Source organism: Nothobranchius furzeri, chromosome 8 (assembly GCF_043380555.1).
Source record: "Nothobranchius furzeri strain GRZ-AD chromosome 8, NfurGRZ-RIMD1, whole genome shotgun sequence".
Taxonomy (NCBI): Eukaryota; Metazoa; Chordata; class Actinopteri; order Cyprinodontiformes; family Nothobranchiidae; genus Nothobranchius; species Nothobranchius furzeri.
The window spans coordinates 57,759,355-57,781,925 of NC_091748.1; the positions used below are offsets into that span (position 1 = coordinate 57,759,355).

Sequence of the window (22,571 nt, forward strand, 5' to 3'; positions counted from 1 at the left end):
CTGTTGATCGAGTCAGTAGAAACGAACTTGACTGAGTGAGGGCTGGACTCTGACTTCACCCTAATGGTAGTCTTTTCCTCATGGGAGGGGAACAAACAGCAGCTGCTTCTTTTGATTTGTGGCTTTCAATATGGAGAGAAAGGAGAGTTTGTTTATCATTTTCCTGCGCTGCTCTGATTTTTAGGCTTCAGTACCAAAGTCAGTGACGGTTAGCACACACCTCTGGCTTCCTGCATCTATTCACACAAGTTTGAGAAAACAGGTACAGAATCTGCATGTTTCAGGAAGTCCCGAGTGTGGCTGCAGCTTTTATAGCAAGGGAAATCCTTTATTTGTAACATTTAAACTCAGAGTTTGTCTCTTGGCCCGATGATCCACTAGAATACGGGCGTTCCTGTATGGAAAAGTGTTTTCTCTTTTTAATTAGTGATTATTATTTTGTGTCTGCTGCACTGATATGAAGGCATATGAGCTTAATGCTGGTTTAATGACAGGATGAAAGCTAGAACTGATTGACGGGTTCTAAGAAGAGATCATTAATCTGTAAAATCGTTTTTTCTACCAGGTCATGAATGGTGGAAGAAAAAGTGGGAGAGATCACTTGTGATGAATTTGAAAAACAAACTGCGTATGAACATGATCTGATTGCATCATGTCAGAATGTTTTTTTGTATCTAAAGAAAATCCTCCGAGTTTTTAAGCTTTATTCACACCTAAAACGTATTCTGAAGTGATCTTTTGTTGGTTTAAGTGAGAATTAACGTGGGTCTCTTAAACAAGCGTGGCTCTCTAATGATGTACACTCGGATAAACAGCGAGAAACCGATGTGTTTATTTGGCTGCATGTGTGGTCAACGGCTTCTGGAACTGAGGAACGTTTAACTTGAATCTACCTTCTCGATCAAATTCAAGCTTTTGTTTGGATGAACGGCATGCTCGTGCTGCTTGAACATGTTGCAGATCTTGTTAGTCCAAAACGTGTCAGTTTTGTTTTGTCTTCCCTCAAATCAGTATTTTGGGAACAATTTAGATAAAACATGACGTAAAAGCGTCACTTTTATTGTTTTTGTTTGTTTGAATTGCTGCTGTTTTATTTTTTAAGTCTTTAGGGTGAGAGCACTGTTCATGTTCCAGAAGTGTTTTTCTGCTCAAGCCGGTGCTCTTTTTCAGGCGCCAGGCTCATCTCCATCACCAAAAATCTGGATTTAGATCTGAATTAATCCCTACACATCTGTACTGTAAACTTTACGGTCCACCCCACGTGTTTAACTGTGAGACTAGATTATCTAGTTTTCTGGTAATCTATTAGATTAATGAGAGAAGTGGTAGTAAACTTGTGACCTGGGTGAGATGAGTCTCACTACAGAGATGTTGTGATGTGATGAGCAAACAACAAACTGATACTAGGTGTGGACAGCAGTGTTTCCATCCTTTTAGCACCTCAGGGGATATTTGACTTTTGTGGACATTTTTAATCAATGAGCTTTTTCATGATCACATGATTTTATTCACCAGTCTGAAGTATTTCTGTTGTTTTACTCCCAAACAGGCGTTCATATCTGCTTTAATTTGGACAATAATTGCATTTAAATACTTGGCGACTGCTTACAGGGGATTGAAAATTCACCTCCAGTGATCAAACATTTCAATCAGATCACTTTTACAGTCAAGTTAGGAAAGCTATTTGATTATTTTAACTTCACTCGCGCTTCATGTTGGCACAGATAATAAATAATCAGGAAAGGAATTTTTCAAATGATCAAAAACTGGTTGATTTCTAACACTTTCCTCTAAAGGATGCAGGGAGTTATTACAATAGTTTGACAATGTTGATTTGTAGGCTCTGATTTAAGGCAATCGCTATTTTCTGCATTAAAAACACGTTTAGGTGAGCAGAAAAGCTGCACAAGCATTGTGAAAACGCTGACTGCACTGACGAACTGGAAGAAGTTTGAACAACCTGTTTTCTCTATTTAATTTCATTTAGAAAGTGACAAGTTTGCAGCTTTATCTCTGCAGCGGTGTGCCGACAGGCGGAAAATGTTGCAAAGGCAGCTGATGATGCTGGAATGAGCAGAATGTTATACATTTTGCCCTTTCATGCACGTCTGGAAGAAATAAAATCTCGAGGTTGTCATCATGCATGAACGGGTTCATCATCTTTATTTCCAAAAGATTGAGTTAATATTCTTTCATTCCTAAATTATCTTCTCAAATGCTTCAACTGTGCCACAATGACCACTAAAACTACACCTTTTTCAGAGAATTGGTGACTAAAGAGCTGGTTTGAGTGTGATGGGCAGAAAAGCCCTGCAGGTATTTCTTACACGTTGCACTGTAATTTATTATTAGTATTATGGTTCATTTCTAATATTTAAAAGGGAAATTTTCATGAATAACCGAAGGATCATGAAACAGAATCTTACTTTGAAATGTATGCGACTGACTTTTGGACCACTATTAAACACTGTAAGCTATTTAACATCAAATGACGTGTTTTTCCACACTGAATGATACTTGATACACCTGTATTTACTCTTTTGTAATAGTTTTAATTCCATTCAGCTGTTTTAATTATTTTATCATAGAATAAAACTTGTCAGTAAACAAAAACGGAGCGCTGCTTGATTTTTCAGTTTTTTATTCTTAATCACAACTGACAATAATTTCTTTGCAAAGATCGAGTGTGAAGGAGGTGAAACCGGATTCAGAGATGAAAAAAAAACTCATTTCGGTCCACTAAAGCAAACCAGTGCAATAAATTAGGATTCAAACGTACCACACTCTTCTTGATTAGTGAATAAAGTCCTGTCATCACACAGAAAACAAAACCCACGCAAGAAACCGCCAACACAATGTTGAAGAATGCATTTCACACAGATCGGTGTTTGAGATATTTACGTTAAAAGGTCATCGCCCGTCTTGAGACTCCAGTGTTCACTAAGGTGTTAGGGAAAATGTTTTTACAGATTAAGATCATGAGGGTGGATGTCCTGCACACCAAAAATATGTGATCTGATTAAAGAAAAGAAAAGGCAGATTTACTGCCTGTGATTTTCTGGTATTCTCCATCAGATACGGGCGTTTAACCGTCACGATGCTTCATAATCAGAAAAGGATTAAAAAATAAAGACTTGATCTGTTAAAAACAATCATGACACAAATTAGGTAAATAATTAGAATAAGTCAGGAAAAGATCATAAAGACTTTCTAAACGTAACTTCACATTTCATAGAAAGATCCTTTTTTATGTAAACAGGATTCTCGTCTGAGCGTTGGCCTCAGACTGCCTACAGGAGAAATATTTTAAAATAGATCATCACATGTTTAAATGTATTCTGATAGAGTTATTGGTGGTTCTGGTAGTTTCTTGTGCTCAGACACAAACGGTTCACTCAGCAGGAAACTGGAAAAAAGCCAAACCACAAGTTGTCATCAATCCAATTAAAAAAGCTTTCAGACGTCACAGAAAACTGAATCATTTAAATGTGGCTCCATGGATTAATAAAAAAAAAAACTATTGCTAATGAAACGTCATACAAACCTCCGCACAAAAACAAACACAGGTTTATCTACTCAGCACACGTCAGAAAACAGGTTTAGTCAGAAATCAAATGAAAGATCTAAGACTGAAAGATCCTTTTTACCAGGAACAAAGGTCGTGGACTCAGGTGGTCAGTGCCTCTTTAAAAGCACAAAGGTACAGGCGAGTGACATGGTGGACTGTTACAGGCCAGGTGAAAACAAGGAGAAATACTCCAGGTTTAACTCTGAGTGGTCAGGTTCTTTCCTTAGCTGCCAAAAACAGCACAAAGCCAGTTTGGCTCAGAGCGCACTGAGAGGTGGAAGAAAAGCACAGAACTCATTCAGCCTCATGCAAACCCGATCAAAAAAACTGCAAAACAAATCCCACGGGAATGAACGCCGAGACCTCGGGGAGGGAAACGTGATTCCTGAAGATTCTGGTCCATGAGACCACATGTTGATGACATCATCATCTGTGCATCCGGATGAAGGAGATGGAAGAACAGCAGCTTGATGCAGCGTCTTCATTCGTCCTGACTAGAGTGTTTGGATTTGAGAAAAGAGGTACAGCGGGGTCTGGAAAAGTAAAAGGCTTTAGTGGACCTTGGCTTTGGGCTGGGTGACTCTACGCACCACGCTGTAGAGGAGTCCAAAGTTCTGCAGAGACACCAAAAGACAATAAACCTTTGTTGTCTTCTTTCACAGCATGAAATAATAAAGCATAAATTCTTGAAAGCATTTAACTTTAAAGTGAAACTCAGTTTTATCTGTTAATGTTTCAGTGACCACTTATTAAAACTGATGTCTCATATCGATCCTGCAACAGCACAGCGACTCACCTGGATAGCCAGGTACATCATCCCCAAATAGGCTGCGATACAAACAGCCAGCAGAAGGTCAAAAATGGCCGGCTTCACTCTGAGAGGAAGACAAACAGCGTCAGAAAAGAAACTGAAAAGTAGTTCACTAAGATTTTAAAAACATCATAATAGCAGAAAAGCTTTAAGATGGTTTGGGGTTGTGTTTGATCAAAGTATAGAATTCAATTCAGTTTATTTATATAAATATAACACCAAATCACAACAAGAGTCGTCTCAAGGCACTTCACAAAGTAAACATTCTAATACAGCTGAGTTCATTAAGCCGATCAGTAAAAAGTTTCCTATATAAGGAACCCAGAAAATTACATCAAGACTTTACAGCAATCCTCATACTAAGCAAGCATGCGGCGACAGTGGAGGGGAAAAGTCCCTTTTAACAGGAAGAAACCTCCAGAGGATCCTGGCTCAGTATAAGCAGCCATCCACCACGACACATGTGAGCTTTTTATTAAGAGTCATTCTGATTTTCCATTTTAAAGGTGTAGATCACTTGTTTAATTGATACATTTGCTGTGGTCTCTAGTAGGAATGAATAACTTGTAAGTCATACTCTGGAGGGAAATACTCGGTGTCTGTGTCAGGACATACAAGTTAGCTGAAGAAGAAAGTAGTTTCAGATGGCAGGTTTTGGACTCTTATTTCCTGATATTTGGACATATGGCCTCTGATTGGTTAACAGCAACATGGCTTTACCACTGAATTGCAACGTTTGTTTTGTCTCCACAAATAACACAAGCTTGAAGGATGTCTACTGTGATGTGGAGTTGCTAATGCTAACAGTTAGCTTCTACTAGTTGAGGCATTTTCTGCTGTTTCCTGGACGCTAAACCAACAACAGCCTTCCTCGTTGCAAGCCAAGATGGGTGAGCCCATGAATGTTAGTTGCACAGGGTATCTGCAGGTTTAAGGAAGCCAAATTTAAGACTTTTTAAGACCTTTTTTAAGGCCATTTTGACCAAATTTAAGCTATTTTTAAAATTAAATTTAAGCTATAATTTCCAGCTATCGCCTGGAGCCGGTGCTAACCACAACGCGAACGTGGGATTAGCCATCCAGTCACCGTTAAACTTCCCCATGGCACAAGCTCCCACTAGCTTAACCAGCTAATGTGCTCATCTAAAAATAGCCCCCTTTCACAACCAACTGAATGTGTATGGTTCCGCTTACGCCAACATCACACACAAAACATCCTGAACACTAACTAGAAATTCATGAAATTTTTATTGAAATAAAAGAATCTTGTTTAGTGGACCTTTGGTAATTTAAGACTTTTGGAAACTGTATTTAAGGATTATTTGTCATTTTTAGGGATTTTTAAAGCTTTAAATTTTGAAAAGCAAATTTAAGACTTTTTAAGACTTTTTAAGGACCCGCAGATACCCTGTTGCAGTGTGACGTAGATCTGTCAGGCTTTTCAAATCCTATAGCTTAACTGTCTATTGTCTATAAAAAGCTAATGCAGGAGATAGGTATAGGAGACTATTTTCAATTTCTGGCTGCATGAAAAACTCAGAATGACCGATTATAATCAGAAATAATCTTTAAAATTTTGTTTTTATCAGTTATTCAAGGCTTTAACTGGATGTTTCTGACCTTCCTCTCTGGCCTTTAGATCATTTAATCTGAGAGTATTAATATCTTTACTGGACCAGATAAACACACTGGGGTGCAAAAGGTGTTTGTTTACTTAAAAAATACCACTGACGCCTTTTAATTAGATATTTTAAGAGTTTTTATATCATGATACGCGTTTGTTTTGTTTGTAGTCTAACATCACTAATTCACATCAAACCACTTCTGGTCTTAAGAGAGTCCAGGTGGAGAATCTGGATTAGTGCCGTCCTCACAGACCTGCCCTTTCTAGACCTGTATGAGTTTACTGCCCCCTGCTGGTGGATTTAAAGGTGGAAAAGGTCAATTTCATTACATTAATACTGTTATATTGTTAACTAATTACATAATAAAATCAAACTGATATACTAACATAATCCAGTTAATAGTTCAGTTTTAAAAATATAAATTTTCTTTCATTATAATTATTTCATATTTTTTAGGCTTTAGAGGTTTATTGTCTTTTCCACTGATATTTTAGTTTAAGCTTTTATTAAATTTTAAAGTGAAGCACCTTGTGTTTGTTTGAGAAATATGTTCTAAAGATAAACTCAACAGAGAGTAATAACAATTATTATCTATAACAGTAAATTATAATGCAGGTTAGGCCTCCATGTAGTTTTGTTTTAAGAATAGTTTCCTTTCAAAACACTTGCATACTTTTAATTTTCTTCTTTGTTTACACTAAATGAGGTTGAGTTGATTGTTTTCTGCAGCACATGGAGATGCATTATGTTTTAGGTTGGACTAATCAGCTCTAATAAGAAACAAACACGCTGAATCCTACGTTTAAATCTGCTCTGAAGCATCGCCAAGGAAACGGAAGCTGAGCCCTTACCTGTACGCATTCATCGTCTGCTTCAGCTGGTCATAAAAAACAAACTCTGGATCTCTGAAGGGGAAGACAAATGTAATGTTTGTACTCTGGCATCATGATGACCTAATATATCTACCATCCCAATAAAAGTATTTAAATCCAAAGTTTGTGACTGCAAGACATTTTTAAGCAAACTTTTAAGACATAAAAGTTTATGAAGTGAAAAAAGGCAGAAATGATCCATTGTTTTACCTTTTGTCAGCTTTGACATAGTGTCTTTTGACATCCTTGAGGTAACGCCCCATGTGATACTCCAGTGTGGAGACGAAGCTGCTGTCTTTGTCCACCAGCTGAGCAGCTCGAGGCTGAGCTGTGAGCCATTCAACCACCGCTGAAAGATGCTCCTCCTGCACCTGCTGACAAAACACCAGAAACATCTGAGCACACCTAAATACCTTCTGCACACCATTAGGCAAAGGTTTATATCTTTAAAGAGACTCAACTCTACACAGATTTTTCTTTTTAAACATGTCCTTTTCAACATTTTGTCTAATTCATGGCTCAAAATTTCTCAGTATTTTAATCTGCAAAGCACAATAACACAATTTGAGGCTGTTTTCTGATCGTTTTTGAGAAAACATGCTGATCAGAATGCAAATGAAAGTCAGACGTGGATCACAGTGTGAGTTTAGCAACCTACCATTTGTTCTGTGAAAATCTGCAGATCTCCAGGTGCTCCCTTTACAAAACAAAACAAAAAAACAAATAAGCAACCGGGGTTTGGGGAAAACAAACCATGTTTTTGTAGTTTTATCCAGTGTGTTTCACCCCCCCCCCCCCCCCACCCACCTTTTCTGTGAGGTTATAGATGACCCTGGCCAAGGCCTCTGCCACCACCTTAGTGTTCCTGCTGAGTTTGCTTACATCAACATGAGGCCTGTAAGATGCAAACACACGAGTTTAACACTCGAACAAGTCGGTCTTTTACTAAAACAGCAACAGTGAATATTAGAGGACAAAAGTGGCAAAAACAGAGACCACCTCCATTCAGGCAAACTAAGACTTACAATATAGGAGAAAATAAATAAACTGAGCATCATACTGTAGAGGGATAACACTTCCAATATAGTGACCTGCTAAAGAGATAGATCAAACATTGGTTTGGTGAGGTGTAAAACAAAAAAATCACAGCTAAGAGCTGTAATGGGTACAGTTTTCTTAAGATCTGAGTGACTTGCAGTAATGAACCCACCCAGCAGGGGGCTCTTCCACTCCATAGCGAGAGGAGGGGGACACTGACCGCACGTCCATGATGCTGGAACGCTGAGCCGAGCGGTGTGAGGGCAGATGGGACAGCGTGAAGGCTGGCAGGCGACGGATCCCAAAGCGCTCGTGCTCCCAGGCCAGCATGTCGTCAGCCAGGTTGATTTTCTTGTGGACCATGGAGAACTTCACCTCTGGGTACTGACTACCAACCACCTGGAGGGAAGAGATGGCACACTGATATAGCCCAGACAGCCTCAAAGCCTCATTAGGATGCGACAGAAAATCAAGTACAAGCCAAAAAGATTTTAGTAAAAAAATCTCACAAATGTCCAGATTCAAACTCACATGATGCATCTGGTGATTCAAGCTTTTTTAGCCTTGTCAAGTCTTAAAGTAACCATAAATACTAGTTTTTTAAACTTTAAGCTAGAGCTTTAACATTGAGCTCAGTGACTGTTGAGTTAGAAACTTGACCAGTTTCATATTTGACACCACTCTACAGCCCTCTGCTGACCAGAAACCACACTTGATATTTTTTGTGGAGCGGGTAGGTGTTAGGAATGTACATAGTTAACTGGTTAATTGTCGTTAATGTCATAACTGGGTAAAATGGTTTTGTCTGGTTAAATGGTTAAGAAGTTCACATCCTTCTACTGCGTATGGGTGTAATATATTTAGCGGCACTAGAGGGCGCAAGATTGTTGCTTATTTGTAAACAACAGAAGAAGTAGTGAGCTAGTTACATGATCACATAAATTTACTCAAAGTTTAAGCAGGTAACTCATTCACTGCCAGCCGTTTCCTGATCGGTAAAGGCCTTCGCTGCCAGCGTTTCTCACCATTTTTACTGCTTTTTTAAGAGTCGCAGAACGTTGTGCGCTAGGATGATGTCGACGCCAAAACTACCAAAACAAAGTGGAGACTCGCCTCTTACATCAGGAAGAATCCGCGCGTTTCGAGCGTTATCCGTTATTTCATAATCCGTTGTTGAATTGTGATCTGCAGAAGCTTTTCTGGTTCACGCCTCACTTTTATTACAGCAGCGGCCCAAAACGATCTCCTAACACATGGATTTTCTGCTTCCTGATCACGTGACGTGTGACGTACGCGGATGAAGATCGGCTTTAGAGCTGAGATGTTTGTCCTCACGGTGCGGGGGCTTGTTCAGACGCCCACACAGTAAAAAAAATGCAAATGACGACTTTAGACTTTAGTTGTCAATGGCAGTGAATGAGTTAAAGGGCACAGTGTGGGAGCATTTTATTCTTGGTACAGTTAAAGACCAGCAATAGTTCAGTCTGCCATGACGCTTTGCGGCTGCCTCCTAAAATAACTTGTTTAATAAAATAAAGAAATCCGCCGCCGCCTGTCGATCTTGACAGGTGGATTGGTTCAGCATCTGCAGTGATGTGGACGCTGAGCCGATCTGTCGTGGTGAAGAGGAAGCTGAGCCAGAAAGCCAGGCTCTCGATTTACCGGTCGATCTACGTCCCCATCCTCACCTATGGTCATGAGCTTTGGGTAATGACCGAAAGAACGAGATCGCGGATACAAGCGGCCGAAATGAGTTTCCTCTGTAGGGTGGCCGGGCTCAGCCTTAGAGATAGGGTGAGGAGCTTGGACATTCGGGAGGGACTCGGAGTAGGACCGCTGCACCTCCGGATCGAAAGGAGTCAGTTGAGGTGGTTTGGGCATCTGGTCAGGATGCCTCCTGGACGCCTCCCCGGGGAGGTGTTTCGGGCATGTCCTGCCGGCAGGAGGCCCCCGGGTCGACCCAGGACACGTTGGAGAGGTTACATCTCCAATCTGGTCAAGGAATGCCTTGGGGTCCTGCCAGAGGAGCTGGTGAAGATGGCCGGGGACATGACGGTCTGGAGCTCCCTAGTTGGGATGCTGCCCCCGCGACCCGGACCCGGATAAGCAGAGGAAGACGACGACGAAAATAAAGAAATGTCAATGTAATTATTTAGCTCAATGTAAGAAAACCAAAGTGGTTTTTGAAAGTGTGGCCTCCAGAATGCACTGATAAGCTGAGCTGTGCATTTGATGGCAGACAGCCCGCTGCACAACAGGCCCTGACGGACGGACTGATGATGACCTGGCTTTGTTGATACTTTACTTGTAAGTAATACATTTTGTTCAACAGTGTGGATCTTTTTACTTCGTGGTTTATTTTAGTGTTAGTTGCCTCACTTTAGTGTTAGCTCGTTGTTAGTGCTAGCTACAGCAGGGTTGTTTACGACAGTTGTAATTCCACTTTCAACCAGTAGGGCAGAGAAGCAGGAAACTGCTCTGTGTAACTTTAATGTTCCTGCAGTTTAGAAGATTACCAAGATATCCAGACCATAATAAGGTTGTATTTTGGACAGTAGTTTTACCTGAAATGATAGCATGATGTAACCTCATGCTGGTGCTCTTACCATCTCCAGTTCTTTGAGCAGAGAATACTGAGGGGTTCCCTCTTTTGGTGGTTTGGACACATGAAGGTAAAGAGAGTCTCCGTTCCCCAGAGTGTCCAGACACAAAACAAAGGCTACGTTGTCCTGCAGCAGACTGGAGTCTGTCAGGAGACAAAATAAGGAAAAAAGGTCAGGAAAAGGAGGTGCATGATGTGACAGAACTAGATGGAGATAAAACAGCCACATTTCTGCGTCTGCTCCAGATGTTTTTATTTATTTATTCTTCATACTTGGCCATTTTCTTGACAGAAATATATAAAAGCATCTGTTCTTGACTTGTTAAAATTGACCTGTATGTTGACAGCAACTTGTAGTCAGATCAAAATGACCAATAAACAGCAGGTCTGGAAACCTGATTGACACCTGTGTGGTCCAGGTTGTCCTCCAGCCAACGTTTGGTCCCTTGATAGTTAAACTTTCCTCCACCAGATACAAAGAACAACAGGTTGTACCTGAAAACACAATTCACACACGGGAGACTCATTTCAACAAAGCAACATCTGCTGACGTTTGTAAAAATACATCAAGGTGTTTGTAAAGATGAAGACAAAGCTGAGTGAATACCACAAATACTGAAAATAGTGTGTAGAAAAACCTCTAGTGAAGTTATCTTTGTGGTACAAATATTTTTTTATGTGGGAACAGCTGTTTAACCTTGTTTTAGAAACCCATCTAGGTGAGAATCTTTGTACTCACGCAGCGTGTGTCCTCTTGTAGGTGTAGAGCTTGGAGAAGAGACGAGACAGCTCTAGCAGCATGGACACGCCACTGCCGTTAGAGTCTGCTCCGTATGACAGCCACTACACACAACAACATAGTCTGATTACATCACAGCCGACAGCTGCAGGTCATTGTGTAATTTCCTAATCCTTAAGCTGCCCAAGTAAGGCATTCAAGGGGCGTCTGTAGTCAAAATGTTTCAGATGCTTGATTCCTCGAATGTGGCAACAGTTTTAGAAGCGAGAAAGAGAACACAAGGAATTAGCTAACGTACCGGAGCAACACCAAAAGAGTCATAATGAGCCACCACCACTATAGTGGGGAGCTCTTCTCCTCCGACTCCGGCCAGGCGACCCTAAAGAAGAAAATAAAAGTCTTCAATTTATGCAGATTTTTTATTTTGCAGTAGAGTCAAAACTTCTGTGGCACTGGCGTTGGCTAATGCTATCTCTCCAATATTCCTCACCAGGGAGGCGTCCAGGAGGCATCTTAACTAGACCTGAGCCACCTCAACTGGCTCCTATTGACATGGAGGAGCAGCGGATCTACTCTGAGCCCCTGCCGGATGACCGAGCTTCTCCCCTATCTCTAAGCTCAGATACCCATCAGAAAAAAACTCAATTCGGCCGCTCCTATCTGCATTCTCACTTTTTTGGACACTACCAAAGCTCGTGACCATAGGTGAGGGTTGGAATGTAGATATACCGGCAAGTCGTGAGTTTCACCTTCCAGCTCAGCTCTCTCTTCACCACGACTGATCGGTACAACGCCCACGTCACTGCAGAAGCAGCATCCATCCGCCTATCGATCTCACGCTCCATCTTTCCCTCACTCGTGAACAAGACCCTGAGACACTTAAAACTCCTCCACCTGAAGCAGGACCTCATCCCTGACCCGGATAAGACATTCTACCCTTTTCTGACTCAAGAGACCATAGTCTCAGATTTAGAGGAGCTGATTCTCATCCCAGCTGCTTCACACTCGGCTGTAAACCGCTCCAGCGAAAGACGGAGATCACGTTCTGATGAAGCCGACAGGACCACATCATCTGCAAAAAGCAGAGACCCGATCCTCAGGCTATCAAATCAGATCCTCTCAAAAAGTTGCCTAGAAATCCTGTCCATAAAAGTTATGAACAGAATCTGTGACAAAGAGCAGCCTTGGTGGAGTCCCACTCTCACTGGTAATGAGCCCGACTTACTGCCGGCAACGCGGACCAAGCTCTGACACCGGTCACACAGGGACCTAACAGCCCGTATCAGAGGGCCTGGTACCCTATAATCCTGGAGTACCCCCCACAGGGCCTTGTGAGGGAAGTGGCTGAATGCCTTCTCCGAATCCACTAAACAAACACATGTAGACTGGTTCGGCGAACTCCCACGCACCCTCCAGGACCCCCCTAAGGGTATAGGTCTGGTCCAGTACTCCATGGCCAGGACGAAAACCAGATTTTTTTCTCCTGAGTCTGAGGTTCAACTATTCAATGTTATTAAATTCTTTGTTTAAAATTGTAGCCTTCAAACAAAAAAGTAACTAAACGCTGAAAAAGTTTTAATTTCCCCAAGATTTAGAGTTTAATTAAGAGTATTATACCTGAAACACTCTTTAGGTTTCAGACATTTTGGCTCTCTTTAAGCCTCCAGATCACAGTGAAATTAAATATTTGCACGCACAAGAACAAATACATACACCTTTACCCAGAAATTCAACAAATGATATAATTATCAAATATAATCATTCAACATGAATAACTCCAGACTCTTAAATTCACAGATTTAAAATCTTCATGCAAGAATTTCAATCTAATCAGAAATCCTTGAAAACAAGAAAACCGGGACTGAGCTAATCTGAGGCGCTCCGTCCTCTGGGTAAGCCTACACATAACCCTCTGTAAGTAGGTCTCGGAGTGAGAATGGGCTCAACTCAGTTCTCACCTCCACACTGGTGATGGCCCAGTCGCTGACAGCTTTACTCTGAGCTCCACTGGTCACCATCTGAAAGCCGTTAGCTGTGGCTGTGTGCAGCAGCACTACAAAAAAACACGATACACACACAAATGCTGAAGTGTCGTCCTTCTAAAACCCAGATCAGATGTTTCATTTTAGCGCTACAGTTTCTGTTTGGGACCTTCTGAATCTCTACCTTCAGCTGCTGATAAAGATCCCTGAGAAGATGATGACGTGAGCGTCTGAGTGTAGATGGACAGCAGCTCATCGTCCTCGATGGCAAAGTAGACCGGGATGATGGTCTCAGTAGCCAACATTTCTGGCTCCAGCTCCATGAACTGCTGCAAAGAATGAAAAAGTTAAAAGATTTGAAGTCTTTATAAGAAAAAGCGGCTTCATTTGACCACTGTCTAACAGAATAAACGTGAAAGAGAAAAATCTAATCCACTTTAAGGATGAATAATCCATATGGAATGTGTTCTGACAGATGGGTATTCTTCAATAAATCTATAAAAACATATTCATCATGTACCAAAATGAAAGAAAGTCATCAAACGCTTTTGTGTTCTAGTGGTTTCCCCACACATAAAGTAGGACACATATGTCAGACACAAGGCCCGCGGAGCATTTTTATGTGGCCCGCGAGATAAATATCAAAAATATATTAAAACTGACCCGCTGGCCAATTTTACCGCAAAGACTTCAACTCCCATGATGCTTTGCGGCGTTAGTGCGGAGCCGATGCGCCCCCTCCTTTGTGTTTTTTCCAGTGCCTGCTGCCGGTGTCTGCAGCTCCGCTGTCTCGGACAAACTACACTCCTCTCACTCAGCGCTGAGTTCACTCAGCTGTTTTCTGACGTTGAAGCCCAGAAACGGAGATTCTAGCCGATCAGTAATGTGTTCACGACTGAAAGAGAACGTTTTCCAACTAACGTCCAGACAGAGCTGATATAACTCCAGCGAACGGCGACACGCTCAAACCAGCACGGCTCTGTGGCTGCTGTCGTTGTGTTTCCTCCCCGACACACAACAACGTGGTCAAGCTGCTCAGACATGTTCAGCAGCACAAACCTATGTGAGCACCTGTTGTCATCTAATGTTGTCATTATTATGAAGAAGATGAACAAAACAACAGGAGTCTCCCCCTCAGCTCAGATCAACCCCATGATGCAGGTATCTGGCTGGAACAGGTGAGCATCACAGTAAACCAGTGGAGCAAACTGAGCTTTAAATATGTTGGTTTTATGCTCTTTTTCTGCTCCAAAACATGAAAGTTAACAGGTGAGATGTTGCATTTTCATTTAAGGTAAAATGATATTTTTATTTTGTTGTTGGCCCGTGAGAAAAGATTTAACCTACAGTAAACAGGAAGTGGAAAGGCTGCAGATAGATGAATAGAATAGAAAATCCCTTTATTGTTCCTCAGTGGGGAAAGCTAGATGTCACAGCAGCGATGACACGTATTACAGGAGAAAAAAAGGAGAATAAAAAATAACAAAAATGAATAAACAAGAAAACATAAATCCTGAATAGATTTTAAAAATGCTGAATATACCACAAGTAATGAATACCACTGATGCCTTTTATTTAAAACTGACCTGCTCGTGTGTCATTTGGTTATTCCACATTCAGTGTTAATGCAGAAATAAGTTTGTTTCCAAATTTAAAGGTTCAAAATTGCATATATGTTGATAAAGAAAATGTGCAAATTTGCCGTCACTTTTTCAAAAAATATTAAGTTTGGCCCTCGGCTCCGTCCCAGAGTTTCATTTCGGCCCTGTGTGAGTTTGAGTTTGACACCCCTGAAGTAGGAGGCTTAAGTAGTCAGAAGACATGCGGCACATTTTACAGAGATAATGTGTAATCTCTGTTAAGTGTAAAAAACCTTGGATTTGTTACAAATTTGACTCCTCGATTAATTACGCAGCTTTTGAGCCATACAGATTGCGGCACTGCTGAGAAGAAACTCTCCAAAAATGAACGAGATCAGAGGGATGATGATGTGACATAAACCGTGGATTGGACCACCACTACCCACTATAGTTATGAGCATGAACATAGAGAGAAGAAAAATAATAATAACTACAAGAGGGTAGAACAAAGCAGCACTGATATGCATTAATACCTGCACAATGTCCTGAGGCATAGCAGACATGTTCTTGGGCAGGATGATGACCACAGCCCCCGCTGACTGACGCAGAGCTTTCTGGTACTTGTCGTAGGAGAAATCCGCCAGTCGCATAATGACACAGCGGCGACTTAGTACCTCCGCCTCCACAGTGCGTGCCTCTGTGTTCAGGATGGCGTTCCTGGTTCCTAAAGAAACAAGAATAATTACTCAACTCTGAAATGCACCTGTGTGCAAAGCAGACTCGTCTTTTAACAACCACTTAAAAGTCTGGCACACTTTACAGACAACTGAAATGAAGGGAAACAAACTGAGGAGCCTGACAAGAAGACAATGTGTGAACACTGTTGTCTCCATAACGTCCTCCATGGATTATAAGAAATCAACAGCACTAGAATCAATTAGGAGGACATTTAAAACATTTAACCCCTCTTTGGTGTGTCGTGTATCGTGTATCTGTGTAGACAAATGGGAAAGGAATAAACTCAAGAACAAGAGGTAAAACAACTCAAAACAGTCAGTTTGTTTTTACATTTTACATTTTTAAGTACTGTACAGATATCTAGGGTAGTTTTAGTTACTTATATGTTTACTAAACCCTTTAAATGTTCACACACCGGTCTTATGAAGCAACTTTTGCTGAGAAGGTTTTGTGATAAATTAAGTTTCATTCCAATTATAGCCATACATCTTGAAAAACAAAGCTTGCAGAGTGTTACTCCAGTGTTTAAAAGAAGCAAAAACAATCATTTCCCCCTCAGTGAAACCTCTTGAGTAAGCTCAACCTTATTATTTCAATAAGCCATGTTTCTTGGGGGTGTTAAGATCTGACTAAATAAATCACAGAAGATTTTGTACATTTCTAAGTCAATTAGCCCAATTGTTGACTCTAAATCCAGTCTGCTAGTGATAACGTTCACCATAACAGGTAATTTTACGCAAATACCTCCCCGTGTTAATAGTTAACGCCTCTGAGTAACACATACATTACTAGTAACTAAAACACACTGCTCCCTATCATGTAGCTAGGCTACGCGAGCAGCTAGAAAGCTACTTAAACGGTTGTTGTAAACAAATTATTCGCCGCTGAATCTGTTACTTATCCTGCACGAATTTGCTGTGAATGTGTTTTTATTTCATATCGACTGGGACAAAGGAAAAAATCGTCTGTCTTACCGTACGGCTGTCCCTGGAGGTCGTACTGCTGCATGCGGTACACCGTGAACTCATGTGCCGCCTCGGCTGGTAGTGGGGACACCAGAATCAAAACCGCGGGGATAAATACAATAAAGGTCAAAGGAAACGACGACTTGAACATGTTGTCAAACACTTCACTAGCCTCCTCAAACATTGTGGCGATTATTTTCAGCGTACAGGGAAAAGGATTGAATGAAATACTCAGCTGTCACCGCACTCAGCGACTGACGGCTGACAGGAGATAATTTTGATCAGGCACAGAGCTGGTTGACTCGTTCCATCACACTAGAAATAATAAAACATCACGTTAATTTTAGTTTAGACAAAAACCTAATAGAAAGTAACTTATACTGTATGTCTGAATATTTTTTGTAAAATATAAAAGATCAACGACACATCACAACCGATGGTCACAACCCTAAATGACCGCTGGGTCCTTCAGGATTCTTGTAGGACAGCTTTTAAGAAAAATGTAACTGTAATTTTTCTGACACTAGGTGGCGCAGCAAACCACTGAACTAACCATCAGTCATGGTTCACGTGTCCAAACCTGGTCCAAACCAGATTTTTATCTCCTGTGATTGTCCAAATCTGTTCATAATTCTTGTTGGATATAAAAAAAAAAATCATGATAATAATTTTTATTTTTGTCCTTATTATGTTTAAGAGACATGAATGAAGAAAAACTAAACAATGACCGGAAAATTAGCAAACCTTTGACCACTTTGTTTATTAATAGCTTATCGTCGTCCTCGTCTTCCTCCGCTTATCCGGGTCCGGGTCGCGGGGGGCAGCATCCCAACTAGGGAGCTCCAGACCGTCATGTCCTCGGCCATCTCCACCAGCTCCTCCGGCAGGACTCCAAGGCGTTCCCGGACCAGATTGGAGATGTAACCTCTCCAACGTGTCCTGGGTCGACCCGGGGGCCTCCTGCCGGCAGGACATGCACAAAACACCTCCCCGGGGAGGCGTCCAGGAGGCATCCTGACCAGATGCCCAAACCACCTCAACTGGCTCCTTTCGATCCGGAGGAGCAGCGGTCCTACTCTGAGTCCCTCCCGAATGACCGAGCTCCTCACCCTATCTCTAAGGCTGAGCCTGGCCACCCTACAGAGGAAACTCATTTCGGCCGCCTGTATCCGCAATCTTGTTCTTTCGGTCATTACCCAAAGCTCATGACCATAGGTGAGGATTGGGACGTAGATCGACCGGTAAATCGAGAGCCTGGCTTTCTGGCTCAGCTCCCTCGTCACCACAACAGATCGGCTCAGTGTCCGCATCACTGCAGATGCTGAACCAATCTGCCTGTCGATCTCCTGATCCCTCCTACCCTCACTCGTGAACAAGACCCTGAGATACTTAAACCCCTCCACTTGAGGTAGGACCTCTCCCCCGACCCGGAGTTGGCAAGCTACCCTTTTAAGGGTCGAGAACCATGGTCTCAGATTTGGAGGTGCTGATCCTCATCCCAGCCGCTTCACACTCGGCCGTGAATATACCCAGAAAGAGCTGAAGGTCAGAGCTGGATGAAGCTAGGAGGACCACATCATCCGCAAAAAGCAGAGACGAGATTCTCCTGGCACCAAACTCGACACACTCCACACCACGGCTGCGCCTAGAAATTCTGTCCATAAAGGTAATGAACAGAACCGGTGACAAAGGGCAGCCCTGGCGGAGTCCAACCCTCACCGGGAACAGGTCCGACTTACTACCGGCTATGCGGACCAAACTCACGCTCCTCTGGTAAAGGGACTGAATTGCCCTTAACAGAAAGCCACCCACCCCATACTCCTGGAGCGTCCCCCACAGGGTGCCCCTGGGGACACGGTCATAAGCCTTCTCCAAATCCACAAAACACATATGGATTGTTTGGGCAAACTCCCATGCCCCCTCCATCACCCTTGCAAGGGTATAGAGCTGGTCCACTGTTCCATGGCCAGGACGAAAACCACATTTCTCCTCCTCAATCTGAGATTCAACTATCGATCGGACCGTCCTCTTCAGTACCTTGGAGTAGACCTTTCCAGGGAGGCTGAGGAGTGTGATCCCCCTATAGTTGGAACACACCCTCAGGTCACCCTTCTTGAAGATGGGGACCACCACCCCGGTCTGCCACTCCACAGGAACTGCCCCCGAGACGTGTCAACCACGACAGCCCTACAACATCCATAGCCTTGAGATACCCAGGACGAACCTCATCCGCCCCCGGGGCTCCGCCGCTGTGTAGTTGTTTGACTACCTCAGCAACTTCTGCCCCCGAGATTGGACAATCCATTCCCAGGTCTCCCGGCTCTGGTTCCTCCTCGGAATGCTCATAGGTGGGATTGAAGAGCTCCTTAAAAATATTCCTTCCACCGTCCGACTATAGCCCCAGTTGAGGTCAGCAGCTCCCCATCCCCACTGTAAACAGTGTGAGCGAGTTGCTGCCTTCCTCTCCTGAGGCGCCTCATTAATAGCTTATTTTATATGTATTATATATGTATCACTTTTGTATGACTTTTTATTTATTACTTTATTTTTATTTGTGTGCCACTGATTTAATTATGATGTGAGTTGTAACTAGAATGTTCTAGGTATATTTACAATTTATTTTATTTTGTTTTATTTTATTTTATTTATTTATTTTTCCTCATGTCCTGTCTGGCTGTGGCGCAAACAAAATTGATGTCTGAATGCTGGTGACAAGCCTTCCAGATTTACTCTCAGATGGAGCATCAAAGCTGCTGCTTCAATGTCGCACCTGATACTTAAAACTTTATTGTTATTGTTTTTTGGTTGCTTTATATTTCCGACCAGACATGGAGACAGAGGTGAAAGAGAAAAGAAGAGACAGAAGGAAGAGAGGGGGTGGGGGTTCCACAAAAATAAACAATCAATGGTGAACAAGCTCTTTAAAGAGCAAGTCACCCCCTACCAGAGTCTTACTCCACTCCCACTTCCTGTTTGAAAAATGCAACAAATGCTGTTGCCTGGCAGACTGAGAGAGCAGCGGCGCTAACAAATGCACACACACACACACACACACACACACACACACACACACACACACACACACACACACACACACACACACACACACACACACACACACACACACACACACACACACACAGGCTCACAACAACATTGTGACATCATAATGTACCACGTCATAGTGTACCTCTTAACCAATAGCGACGGCAGATTTAAATTCAAATGCAGTGCAGTTTTTACCTGAAGATGGCGCAACACTGACAGAATATTAAAATTTTAACTAAGATGCACTAAAGTGACAAATTATTCACCACCTGTGTCTGCAGCACAATTAGACACTCATTTATATAGTTTATCAGCAAAAAAAGTCTTTAAAACCAAATAAGTAAGCCACTCTCTTTCTTTAAAAATAAACTGCTGTAACATATATATATATATATATATATATATATATATATATATATATATATATATATATATATATATATATATATATAATTTTCTTTTTTTTTTTTACCTTCACTAATTTAATAATTGCTTCCGTGCTGCCTGGCTACACACTTTATGTCAAATTGTCAGCTGTTCACATTTTTTATTTATGCACAAAAAACAATTTTAGTCCTTTTATAAGTAATTTTAAACGTGTCCAGTTGCTCAACTTGTTATTGGAGCTAAGTTTATGATACAATTTGAGGAGGGGAAAAAACTGTATAAAAATACAACATGTGTGTCATGATAGTAAAAGTAAAAAGAAAATTCTAGGAGAAAAGCTATAAATTGCTTTTCTTCCATCTCTCCCCTCAATCTTGCTCTCCCTCCAGGGGGCTGCTCTGCTAAGTGGAAGATTAATGCTGATATGGTGTCCTGCCATCCCACTTAATGGGCCTTGGCGTGATTATTTCCTGTAGTATAAGTAATCCATGCTCAGGCTTGTGAGATGACTGCATGCAGCAAACAAAGCACAAAGGCCAGTTCAGCATGGATGTAGAATCTTGTAATGATTTCACATTACTGAGAAATTATCATCTGGAGATCTGTTGATCGAAGACCTCTTATGATGAATTAAATAAATGGAAACTGTGTTCCCTCACCCGGACGTGGGTCACCGACCTCTGGAGCCAGGCCTGGAGGTGGGGAAGAGGACACGTAGGGCCCCCTTCCCATGGGCTCACCACTCGTGGAAGGGGTCAAAGGGGTCAGGTGCAGTGTGTGACGGGTAGTAGTCGAGGGCAAGGACCTTGGCGGTCTGATCCTCGGCTACAGAAGCTGGCTCTTGGCACATGGAATGTCACCTCTCTGGTGGGGAAGGAGCCTGAGTTGGTGTGTGAGGTTGAGAGGTAATGACTAGATATAGTCGGACTCACCTCAACGCATGGCTCTGGCTCTGGAACCAGCTTCCTTGAGAAGGGTTGGACTTTCTACCACTCTGGAGTTGCTCCCACTGAGAGACGCCAAGCAGGGGTGGGCATACTAGTTGCCTCCCATCTTGATGCCTGTACGTTGGGGTTTACCCCAGTGAATGAGAGGGTAGCCTCCCTCCGCCTTTGTGTGAGGGGACGGGTTCTGACTGTGGTCTGTGCTTAAGCACCAAACTACTGTTCAGACTACCCACCCTTTTTGGAGACCTTGGAGGGGGTGCTGGAGAGCACTCCTTCCGGTGACTCCCTTGTTCTGCTGGCGGACTTTAACGCTCACGTGGGCAACGACAATGAGACCTGGGTAGGTGTGGTTGGGAGGAACGGCCCCCCCCGATCTGAATTCGAGTGTTGTTTTGTTATTTGACTTCTGTGCCAGTCATGGATTGTCCATAATGAACACCATGTTCAGACATAAAGGTGTCCATATGTGCTCTTGGCACCAGGATACCTTAGGCTGCAGCTCGATGATCGACTTTGCTGTTGTTTCATCTGACCTGCGGCCGCATGTCTTGGACACTCATTTGAAGAGAGGGGCGGAGCTGTCAACTGACCACTGCCTGGTGGTGAGTTGGCTCAGATGGTGGGGGAGGATGCCGGTCAGACAAGGCAGGCCCAAACGTATCGCGAGGGTCTGCTGGGATTGTCTGGCAGTCTCCTGTCAGAAGGAGCTTCAATTCCCACCTCCGACAGAACTTCCAAAATGTTCCAGGGGAGGCGGGGGACATTGTGTCTGAATGGACCCTGTTCCGTGCCTCCATTGTTGAGGCGGCCAACCGGAGCTGTGGTCGCAGGATCGTCCGTGCCTGTCGTGGTGGCAACCCCCAAACCCGATGGTGGACACCGGCAGTTAGGGATGCTGTCAAGCCGAAGAAAGAGTCCTATCAGGTCTTTTTGGCCTGTGGGACTCCAGAGGCAGCTGACGGGTACCGGCAGTCCAAGCGGAATGCGGCTCGGGTGGTCGCCAAGGCAAAAACCCAGGATTGGGAGGAGTTCGGTGAGACCATGGAACAAGACTTCCGTACGGCTTCTAGGAGATTCTGGTCCACCATCCAGCACCTCAGTGGGGGAAAGAAGTGCGCTACCAATACTATCTATAGTGGGGATGGTGTGCTGCTGACCTCTACTCAGGACGTTGTGGATCGGTGGGCAGAATACTTCGAAGACCCTCAATCCCATCGACACATCTTCCAGTGAGGAAGCAGAGTCTGGGGACTTTGGGTTGGCCTCTCAAATCTCTGGTGCTGAGGTCACTGAGGTGGTTAACAAGCTCCTCCGTGGCAAGGCTCCAGGGGTGGATGAGATCCGCCCGGAGTTCCTTAAGGCTCTGGATGTTGTGGGGCTGTGTTGGCTGACACAGCTCTGCAATATCACGTGGACATCGGGAGCATTCCCACTGGACTGGCAGACCGGGGTGGTTGTCCCCTTTTTTAAAAAGGGGGACCGCAGGATGTGTTCCAACTACAGGGGATCACACTCCTGAGCCTTCCTGGTAAGGTCTATTCAGGGGTTCTGGAGAGGAGGGTCCGTCGGATTGTTGAACCCAAGATTCAGGAGGAGCAATGTGGTTTTCGTCCTGGCCGTGGAACACTGGACCAGCTCTATACCCTTAGGAGGATCCTGGAGGGTGCGT

General features: G+C 43.0%; 1 protein-coding gene across 4 annotated transcripts; it reads right to left on the reverse strand.

Moving 5' to 3' along the window:
- Positions 1 to 3,291: 3,291 nt before the first annotated feature.
- Positions 3,292 to 16,816, reverse strand: ncln (nicalin). 4 transcript variants are annotated; one of them, XM_015971295.3, is made up of 15 exons: positions 16,530 to 16,816; positions 15,351 to 15,541; positions 13,422 to 13,566; positions 13,214 to 13,308; positions 11,554 to 11,634; positions 11,256 to 11,359; positions 10,923 to 11,011; positions 10,521 to 10,660; positions 8,087 to 8,313; positions 7,684 to 7,771; positions 7,535 to 7,573; positions 7,087 to 7,247; positions 6,856 to 6,909; positions 4,365 to 4,443; positions 3,292 to 4,182 (listed from the first exon to the last, which is right to left on the reverse strand). In XM_015971295.3, exons 1-15 carry the CDS (start codon positions 16,702 to 16,704, stop codon positions 4,120 to 4,122), a joined length of 1,731 nt encoding a protein of 576 aa, XP_015826781.1. In that variant the 5' UTR covers positions 16,705 to 16,816; the 3' UTR covers positions 3,292 to 4,119. The 4 variants fall into 4 exon arrangements, with proteins under 4 accessions (XP_015826781.1, XP_015826783.1, XP_015826782.1 ...); XM_015971297.3 differs by having other exon boundaries at positions 8,135 to 8,313; positions 16,530 to 16,815; XM_015971296.3 differs by having other exon boundaries at positions 7,087 to 7,250; positions 8,135 to 8,313; positions 16,530 to 16,815.
- Positions 16,817 to 22,571: the final 5,755 nt, after the last annotated feature.

Bases quoted from the DNA above. Each gene is read 5' to 3' on its own strand.
- ncln (XM_015971294.3), bottom strand. From the start codon at position 16,704: ATGTTTGAGGAGGCTAGTGAAGTGTTTGACAACATGTTCAAGTCGTCG. The intron at 13,309-13,421 runs GTAGAGATTCAG...GTTTTTTTGTAG, and splicing joins ATCTTTATCAGCAGCTGAAG to TGCTGCTGCACACAGCCACA. The intron at 8,314-10,520 runs GTAAGAGCACCA...TCTTCCCTCCAG, and splicing joins TGCTCAAAGAACTGGAGATG to GTGGTTGGTAGTCAGTACCC.